The following is a 9,611-nucleotide window of genomic DNA, read 5'->3' as shown; positions in this document are numbered from 1 at the left end:
AATCATGTAAGTTATCACTCAAAATAGATTTCCACGATCTTGGTGGGTTATTATCTGCCATTTTGATCAAGAGATACTTGTAAAACTACTATTACAAGCAACAACACTCAAAACTGGCTAAAAGTGGTAGAGAGTGAACATGGTTAGGACTTAGGAGTCTACTTATATAGAAGAATGAGAGAAAGACACAGAGTTGGCAGTCATAGAAGAAGTAAAGTGTGTGTACATTGTGAGGAGAGACAGTTTTAATATTCTTCACAGTACTAATTGGTGTAAGAGTGTTAAAAAACATGTTTGTACTCAAAAGTGCATATTCTTGATATGGCCAGACCACACTAAGCGCATTGTGGCTGAGGTTCCTCCTTGCTTAGCTCTTTACTTGGAAGTCATTAAAAAAAAGAGTCTCGTACAAAGCATTTTTCACTACGGCTTTCACTTGTACGTAGTTTAAATCGTTGTGTAAATCTCTTAAAAAACATTTAAACGAGATAAAAAATATAAATTCAATTAATAAATAACATTTTTAGTGGTTTTTGTTTTGACGATTATACCTCGTATGGATCCGGGAGTTTTTATTTGGATTTGATTATTTTTATATTTAAAATAAAGGTCAAAGCAGGAAAAAAAAAAGAGATATATACGAGTTATCATGTAAACCAAATCAATATCTAGAAAATATTTAGTAGCATTAGAAACCTCGAGCACACGTAAAAATAAAAACTTGGTGAAAAAAATTAAATTTAACAAGTAAAAAAGTGAAAAACTCGTTAAACATGTGTTTAAGATGTATCCAAATTTTTTGCAGTCCGTCCGATCTAAATAACCTGATATCCTATAGCAACAAATCAAATTATCCGGTTATATGCATGATTCCGATATCATTTGGAATTTTTTTGATGGGCATTCAAATTAAATTAAAACACTGATAACTTAGTATTTAACGCTAATTAGAACTCTAAATACGATCAGATACATCAATAATTCTGTTTTGTATCTAGAGGATTCTCAGGGGTAATTACGTAATAAGAAGTGAGAGAAACAACGCTACCCCGCCGTTCCGTCTGACACTCCAGTTTTTTTGGTAAAAAAATCCGCTACCATTTAAATTCTTCATTCTTCTTTTATCTTTATAATTTCAATTTCAAGAAGCTGAAAGAAAGATTTCAGAGCATTCTCTCCTTTGTAGTTCAATAATTTTCTACCAAAACTGCAGTAAGTTTCTCAGTTCTGGTTATGTCTTAATTTTCTTGAGAAAAAAAATGGAGTCTTGATTTTGATTCCTCTTCTTCTTCTTCCCCTTTTTGATTAGGGTTGTAATTCTGTTCAACTTCTTTTATATTCCTTTTCTTGTAGTTTTTTTACTTTTTCTCGTTCTTAATCAAGTACTGTTTTGATCAGCATTCATTCAAGTGATTTTTTCATTTGTTCTTTTAATCTTAATTTGTTCAGGTTTTCTTGACATGGATGTACTCATTATTATGCCGAGTTTTAGTCTGTTGGAAGTTATAATTTTTGTTTTTCTTGATCATATTCCGTCAATAAGTAATTGTAATTCATATGATGATCAGGTAATTTTTGAAGATGCAGATGAATACTCAGTACATGTCATCATCAAGCATTGGTATGTGGCAAATTGCTCGTCAAGAGATGTAAGTAATTTTCGAGTATTTCTTTATTAGTAGATCATCATCACCAATCTCTGCTTCTTGTTTTCATGTCATCATTCATTAGGATTATTATTAAACTTCTTTTTCAGGAAAGAATACTTGAATCAGCTCCTCCCTCGATACCCCGAATCTGCAATCGATGATTTCAATGATAAACTAATGTCGAATGCTGGATCAATAGTAAACTAATAACCCCTTTTGTTTCTTTCAGTTAGTTAAAGTTCTTGTAATCAAAGTTTTACTGAAATATCATTGATTTGTGATGAATTAGGCAGAGTACATGGATCAAGATACAGTGTTAAGACGCGTAATGTGGATCAATGCTGGTAATTCTCTACCGCCACCAACACATGGAATGCATGCTGACAATTATGATTATGATTCTGGTGATAATGGTTTCAGGGGTAAGTTCCCTCTTCAATGATGCAGAAATTTTGTTGTATCTTTCCCTAGTGGGTATATTGAATCTTTGGTTCGTCATTTCTTTCCAGAATCTATGGATAATTGGCCACCACACTCTAATTACTATGGTCAGAATAGCACGAGTCTATTGCAGAATGATGGCATGGTTCCTATTCCTCCTAATTTTGGAAACACATCAGCATTGCAACAACAGCAACCAAACTATTCATTCGACGGCCAATTCGGCTCCATGGAAAGATCTTATTTTGATTCTCAGAAGCCCATCTTTCTTGATACTAGTACTCATGGGAGGATTGATGGTGGGAGGAGTAGTTTTGGAGCTACACAAATTGGAAATTCTGTAGGTTCTGTTGGAAGGTCATTGGGGGATCTCGATCAGACTTATGCGCACCTAGGTAACTTTTTCTTACTCATCTCAGAGGTCTATACTTCTTTGTAGTCTGTGTATAGAGAGACACATGCTTCCTTAATTTCTTTTCTATTGATACTTTGATTTGATAATTCTGGTTGGCAGGTGGAATGAACCACTTCCCAATGGGGACTTCTCAGGGGAACCTTCAAGGTATGCTTCAAAATACTGCTGCTCCATATCCCACTGTTCCAACTCCGTATCCGTCGTATACGCCAACTGAACAACCATCTAAGGTTCAACGATCATATAAGACTGGTAAGACCAGAAGGCATCAACAGCCCTTGCAACAAACCCATAGGACTACCAAGTCAGCAAAACATGGCGTTACCCCTCGTTCAAATGAAGTTTTTGGGTCTTCCCAGATCACAGGGTGCGAGTCCAAATGTGAATATTGTGGTAAAAATCCAACTCTAGTTGATTATTTCATGAAGAGGACTGTGAAATCATTCAGAGACCAACATCCCAAATTATGTAAGAAGCTGGACACATTGTATGAGCATTTGAGGAAGTGCAATAAGCAGAAATGTGGTTGCTCAAAGTTCCGCCCATACCACCAGCATGCTGTTGACCGTTTACGTGATGGTTTGAAGGAACTTCAGATTTCTCAAAAGATATCCCCTCATTCACTGAAAGGTACCTGGGAGATTAGTGATGTAGGAGATGGTGGCGAGGTCTCACGTAAAACTATGAAGGTCGATGGTGGATTTGGTCCAGCACGTGCTTCAGTCGACCAGATTGCTTCCCAAGTAGAGCTTAGTCAAATGGGAGTACTCAATGAAACAGTGATGGATTCTACTTGGGATTGGTCTGCAAATTCCATTGATAACTTTTGTGCCTTACCAATGTCACTTGATGACCATGCTCAAGGAGTAAAGACCGTGAAGCTTAAGACAGATGGTGCATCTCAGAGTGAATCACTCTCTCCAGTGCAGACACCTCACTCGAGTATCACGCAGGAAGTTAACCAGGTTCGTTCCTTGAAGTTTCATTATAATGCATACCATCCACGGTATCTTATCCCTTTTCACATCATTTATCTACCTCTTTACTTTTAATGCATCTTATAATGCATACCATCCACGGTATCTTATCCCTTTTCACATCATTTATCTACCTCTTTACTTTTAATGCATCTTACTTCATATCATGAATGAGCTGGAAATGGTTTTATTTTACATGACTCCGCAGGAACCACTACAAGCAGACTCCTCCATAGGCGATTAAACTCAGCTGGAGAAGCAAAAACCGAAGACCTTGGTGCTGAAGAGAATTTGGTGTGAGGATGACAGTAGTAGAGTAGCGATGTCGATGATGCTAGTTTTGTGATTATGGTTGTCAAATATGGCTGACATATACCAGACTTGGAAACTGACTTTTTACTTCTTACACAACAAACCTTTTGTTAATAGTTGTGCTTTCTTTCTGTGCAGTTTAGATTGACATTTGGAAATACTGGATTTATGAAATGCCAAGTCTGTTCATATTGATTTGTGAAATGCTAGGTCTGTTCATAGCCTGTTCAATCCGAAAAGTAGTTGCCAAATACAAGCCAAAACATGAAAAGCTGAATGAAAACTACGGTTTTAGTAATATGGCATGAAAAATTGTTCTAAGATTTGATTAATTGAAAATCTTTAATCTTTTCAAGAATGTATGTAGTGCAAGGTACTTAATCCATTAAGCCACAGTTTGTGACAGTAACTTTCGAGTAAGGACGGTTGAATCCTCTTTCTGCAACAACAGCTCGCTTATCACCAATCAGCTTCGCTACCCTGAATTTACCAATAACACAAATTAAAATTTATATTACCATGTAGTTGGATTATACATTGAATTTAATTCCCCTACCTCTAAAGCAATAAGCAGATATGGCAGTGTATAAATGGATTCAGTGAAGTTATCCATGCAATGCAGTTTAGTATAAAAGCTCACCTGAAATAAGGGGAACTTGTGTTCTCCTGCACAGTCTTCACCTTTGTGATCCTCTCCACCACATTCTTCCCATCCAAAACCTTTCCAACCACAAGTGATGATGAATCCAGCTCTGGAGAATCTTTACTGCTGATCACAAACTCAGTTCCATTAGGATCTGTTCCAGCTTCCTCTTCGTCAATCTCGAACTTCCCTTTCCGTGCCACCAATTTCATCTTGGGAGGTGGTTTTAATGGATTTCTTACTACAATGCTTACTGAACCGGCAACATTTTTGATCCCTGGATTTTTTTCATTTAATCTCTCCCATTCAGTTACCAGCTTATCTACAGCTAAACTACTTCCTGTTTTCTTTGCAAGATCAGCATCAACACCAAATGATCTCACACCTCCATGTTGTACGTAATTCGGCAGTATTTTCACAAAATCCTTTCTTCTGTAACTGGTACCTGCAGTGCCACTAACAAGGCTTGAAAACCTGGCAAATCCTTCTGGAGTTTCAGATCCATAGAGCCCAATGATGATTCGACCTACTGGTTCTCTATCAATGGAAATATCAAGGTAAGCCCTCTTCGTTATACTGTTGTCAGTGCTGCCTTTGGCCTCTGAAGTTTCCTCCTGTGCTTCCGTTGTATCTTTTAGCAGAGATTCGTCTTCGGCTGTACTGTTATCTGTGCTGCCTTTTGCCCCTGAAGTTTCCTCCTGTGCTTCAGTATCATCTTTTAGCAGAGATACATCTTCTGCTATACTGCTATCTGTGCTGCCTTTTACCCCTAAAGTTTCCTCCTGTACTTCAGTTGTATCTTTTAGCAGAGCTTCGTCTTCTGCTCGTGCTTCAGGGAGATGAAATGGGTTTCCTAAGTAGAGCAGTGATGGACCAATGCAGATTGAGAGCTCTCGGCGAGAAATCTTATAACTGGTTTTGAAAGTGGCAGAGGTTTGATTGGCGCCAGGTTGTTGTGTAGTAGGCAAATGAGAAGACTGGCAAAATAGTTTATGGGTTTGATGAGATAGCTGCAAACTGTTCCGACTCATTTTCAGTGAGTTCATTAAGCTCTTTATATCAAATTTACTTCTTTTATCAGACAGTACTTCTACCAAAATCTCAGCTGCAGTCTGTTTTGTCTTTTTGTTTCCAAGAGATTGTGGATAAGAAACATGAAAGAGTAATCCATTCATTTTAAAGGCCCCTATCTTCAACAAGATATCAAATTTCTCACTCTTATAAGGTCTATAGCCCTTATTTTGCAAGCTTATTACAAGGCCGACATGGTTTATTAGAGTGGCGGCATTCTAATAGGACAAAAAGGATCATTACATGATCATTTAAGGTGTCTCTTATAAAATTTTTTTTTGGAAATGACAAATTAATCCTCATAATTGATAACCTAGTTTAGTGATGATAATCAAGTTTAATGTTAATGATTAAATTCACTTATATTAACTCAAAATCAAAACACAATCAGATTTTAGAGTTTTAAAAAAAAAAAGTTTGGAGATGGTAGAGAAGTTTTAACCCAAAGTGAAGGTCAATCTCAATCAATTGAAGAAATTAACCAACAAAGTGAAAACCCAATGCCTGAAAATTACCAGGTATATTTCTAAATTAGTCCCAACTAGCTTTTTGTTGCTCAAATACGTAAAAAAAAATTCAATTTCTTACATTTTCAGAGCTAATTACGGTTGGTATTTCGCTCGTAACCAATCGTAATTCATAGTTACGGTTCGTAAAGATGAACTACCAACCGTAATTGGTTAAATTTGGGGGAAAACCCAATTGTAAAACCAGTTACGGTTGGTAAATAAAAATGGTTACCAACCGTAACTGAAGAAAATTTTCAGATATAAGAACATACGATTGGTAATTGAACTATTATCGACCGTAACAACATCAAATTCTCCAGTTACGGTTCGTAATAGAGTTAAAATCAACCGTAACTCACATAAACCCAAAAATTTCAATTTCAATTTTCACCTAAAACCCTAATTTCTGATAGAAATAAACTTAAATGGAACAAAATAAACTAAACCCTAACTGCGTTTTTCATAATATACCTCATATAAGTCATTACACTTGATTAATTTTCGAATCGCTGATTAATCGAAGACGATGAAATTTCCAGTTTTAATGGAGGTTACGGTTGATGGAGGAGAAGAGAAGATGAAAACTGATTTGATTTTTTCTGATTCATTAGGTTTAAAAAAAATGATTTGATTTTGGTTGATTTAAGGTGAAAAGGGCAATCTAGTTAATTTACATCCCCTAAACAACTAAAGGGACATTACTATCGCAATGCCGCCCCTCTAATAAACCATGCCGCCCCTATAATAAGCTTGTTATTTTGATGCCAAGAAGAAACCCCAAAGTTTATTAGAATGAGTGGCTATCCATCTAGTTTTGACTTCCGGACAGGGGCTACATGTGTATAGGTGCCAATAAATTGCACTAGTTCCATATTCAGCAAGAAAGGAACTGAATAACTATGCCCATGAAAGTGCATAAATAATCAAATTGCAGGCAATTATGCTTCGGTAAAATAAGTTGAAATACTGGAAGTTAAATCGAGGAAATTGCGGTATCATTAAGAAAAATGCACCAGGTTAAACTTCTTCTAGCTTTACATATAACAAAACAGAAAATGATACAGTATGCAGAATTTGGTACTTTAGCTTCTTGGCAAGAACAACCAACTTGAGTTACTCCAGGTGCGCATTAGTAATAGCCAACACCTTTCAAATCCGTTCTTTCTGGTTTATCAGCATCATCATCGTTGCTGAGAAATACGAGACGACCTGCATAGATAGATTCAAAATAAAATCAGATCAAAAATTCAGTTACTGTTCAAGTCAAAAGTATAGCTTGAGAGCTGTACAAACCATCTCGACGTATTGCAATCTCTCTTATACGCCTAACTAGGCCGGTTACTGGATCACTAAAGACTTTGGTCTCCAGATTACCCTCCACGTATAAAGTAGCCCTACATAACCAATAAGAGAACGTACATAATTGTCAGAAGGGATGACATTTAAGTCATGAATTGTTAAGAAAAATGCGGACAATCTTGAGGATCCAGTGCAGCTTGCCAGCTAAATGAAACATGATGAAAGAAAAAGGAGAAGGTTCGAATGTATCCTATCGCTCATAAGCAAGTTTTATCGGCATCATGACAGACAAATTCTGGGTACTTATTGCATCAAAGATTAATAACCTCTATCGAACTTCCTCCTTCGACTAAAGCAATTGCGATAACAGAACAGAATATCAGAACTTTGTGTAAGCCAGATTAAACCTAAAGCCTAAACTAAACATGAAAGTAGAGGTCCAAAGGTAACTAAAGCAAAAAATATGTACAACAATAAACATGAACCATAACTAAAAGTGGGATGGTTTTTCAAACAGCTAAATTGCTATGCGTAAGTTGATTCAGTAAACAACCTCTTCCTCATCACTGCTTAAGATATAAGAACAAACCTATGATCAAATTGTCCCTCACACTGAATGTCACAATGATACTACATGAATCACCTCCCGAAAATGCATTAAACCACCAATCATATTTTACCAAGTGAATCCCCAAATCTATGAAATGCAGATTTGCAACATATTCACACTCTCAAAAATTGTTCAAAACTACTATTACATCTTTACCCAACAAACAAGATGACCATCACTCATTTCTCTATAAAAATTAAAATACTAATCCATCAATCTGTATGAGTCACAACTGCAACATATGTATTCAAATCAAAGAGCACAAGAGTATAATCAAATTTGTGAATGCACTAACAAAACCCATATACAACATATAATTATCGTAGAGATAGGAGAGTAACGAACCCGGGTTTAACGTGATTAAGTGCAAGTCCACCCAATCTCTCAGGATAAACAGCAACTCTATGCCACTGAACAGAACATCTATCAGCATATTCTCTTGGTTCTTCATTATCCAATGGTCTACGATTATTTCTAATTCCACCAGTTCCCAATGAAAACAAGGTCACAGGTCTACCACTTTTCAATCTTTTCTGTATTGGGTTTTGTCCAACCTTGCCAACCAATATAGCCTATACAAGAAACAAAAATCACTTCAACTAAAATTATATATTTTTTTTTAAAAGACCCAAAATTAAAAGACTGAAATTAAAGCTCTTACCTTAAAAACTCCCATATCCAAACCATTTTCCAGTGGTCTCTGATAAATGGGTTGCTGGTACTGATTTCCCGAAGAAGAAGAAGAAGCTGATGAAGATGAGTTTCTGTCTGATCCAAATGAATCGGTGTTTAAGTCGAAATCGTCGTTTAGGTTATGATTTGTGCAGAAACTCTTGGAGAAATAAGAGGGTTTTGTGGTGTTGAGAAATGAACAAGAGATTCTTCTCGATAGAATAGCCATAGGTTGAATGAAGAAGGTTTTGCTTAAACCCTGTTTTGTGATTTTAGAACCCTTGTTTCATGTACAAACTGCAAAATGAAAATCGATGGGTTGAAATCAGAATAATACAGAACAAGGGTGAATGTTCACCCACTTTTATGCGAGTGAACCAAACAACTCAATTGTACACTGACTTTATACCCGATGGTACGTCGACTTTATGTCATTTTAGGGCCGCGGCCAAATGAGTCAGCCTCTCGGCAAACTTTTTTTTTTTTAGATAAATTAGGATGATTTATTTAAGCTTAAACAGGCAAAGGCTGCCTTAGCAGTACATAGTTTATCCATGGTGAAAATTTCATGAACTCTTCAATACAAAGTTTGTCTTTCCTAATTTTCGGTAAACCTTTTATCCGTGCCCATTCCACGGTAGAATAGGTAAATATATTTGGGACGAGCTGATCAAACAGAGCCGTTCGGCCTAGAGAATGATGAGGCTCGGCTCTGGTTGAGATTGACCATCATCTCAAATTGAGCCGATAGCCTTTTATAAGCCGATAACGACTAATTCTATCCAACGATTCTAATCCTATCTTATTCACTTTCAAAATCACACCTTTTACACCTATATATTACGAGGAATGGCTCAACCGCATATTAATCCTGTGGAGTTGATCGTAGATGAAGGTTTATCTCTATGTAGAAACTTTATAGTATGTTACCCGGTTAGGGTGCAAAACAACGAAAAAATGGTTTAGTGAGTGTGAGTAATTGGATCAGAATTTATGGAAACTTTTGCAATGGC

General features: G+C 36.4%; 3 protein-coding genes across 5 annotated transcripts; 1 reads left to right on the top strand and 2 right to left on the bottom strand.

Annotated features, from left to right (window-relative positions):
- Positions 1-1,081: 1,081 nt before the first annotated feature.
- Positions 1,082-3,815, top strand: LOC113275650. 3 transcript variants are annotated; one of them, XM_026525190.1, is made up of 7 exons: positions 1,082-1,212; positions 1,569-1,649; positions 1,757-1,847; positions 1,939-2,071; positions 2,159-2,485; positions 2,605-3,470; positions 3,691-3,815. In XM_026525190.1, the coding sequence occupies exons 2-7, from the start codon at positions 1,582-1,584 to the stop codon at positions 3,724-3,726; spliced, it is 1,521 nt and encodes a 506-aa protein (XP_026380975.1). In that variant the 5' UTR covers positions 1,082-1,212; positions 1,569-1,581; the 3' UTR covers positions 3,727-3,815. The 3 variants fall into 3 exon arrangements, with proteins under 3 accessions (XP_026380975.1, XP_026380973.1, XP_026380974.1); XM_026525188.1 differs by having other exon boundaries at positions 2,605-3,732; XM_026525189.1 differs by having other exon boundaries at positions 1,092-1,212; positions 1,582-1,649; positions 2,605-3,732.
- A 148-nt stretch (positions 3,816-3,963) lies between these two features.
- Positions 3,964-5,571, bottom strand: LOC113275651 (peptidyl-prolyl cis-trans isomerase CYP26-2, chloroplastic-like). The gene is made up of 2 exons (XM_026525191.1): positions 4,435-5,571; positions 3,964-4,274 (listed from the first exon to the last, which is right to left on the bottom strand). Exons 1-2 carry the CDS (start codon positions 5,481-5,483, stop codon positions 4,172-4,174), a joined length of 1,152 nt encoding a protein of 383 aa, XP_026380976.1. The 5' UTR covers positions 5,484-5,571; the 3' UTR covers positions 3,964-4,171.
- Positions 5,572-6,953: 1,382 nt separating this feature from the next.
- LOC113273922 (single-stranded DNA-binding protein, mitochondrial-like) lies at positions 6,954-8,883 on the bottom strand. The gene is made up of 4 exons (XM_026523490.1): positions 8,588-8,883; positions 8,272-8,498; positions 7,311-7,411; positions 6,954-7,226 (listed from the first exon to the last, which is right to left on the bottom strand). The coding sequence occupies exons 1-4, from the start codon at positions 8,825-8,827 to the stop codon at positions 7,147-7,149; spliced, it is 648 nt and encodes a 215-aa protein (XP_026379275.1). The 5' UTR covers positions 8,828-8,883; the 3' UTR covers positions 6,954-7,146.
- Positions 8,884-9,611: the final 728 nt, after the last annotated feature.

The sequence above is a fragment of the Papaver somniferum genome, chromosome 4, assembly GCF_003573695.1.
Source record: "Papaver somniferum cultivar HN1 chromosome 4, ASM357369v1, whole genome shotgun sequence".
Lineage (NCBI taxonomy): Eukaryota > Viridiplantae > Streptophyta > Magnoliopsida > Ranunculales > Papaveraceae > Papaver > Papaver somniferum.
This window is presented reverse-complemented; position numbering and strand designations above follow the sequence as displayed.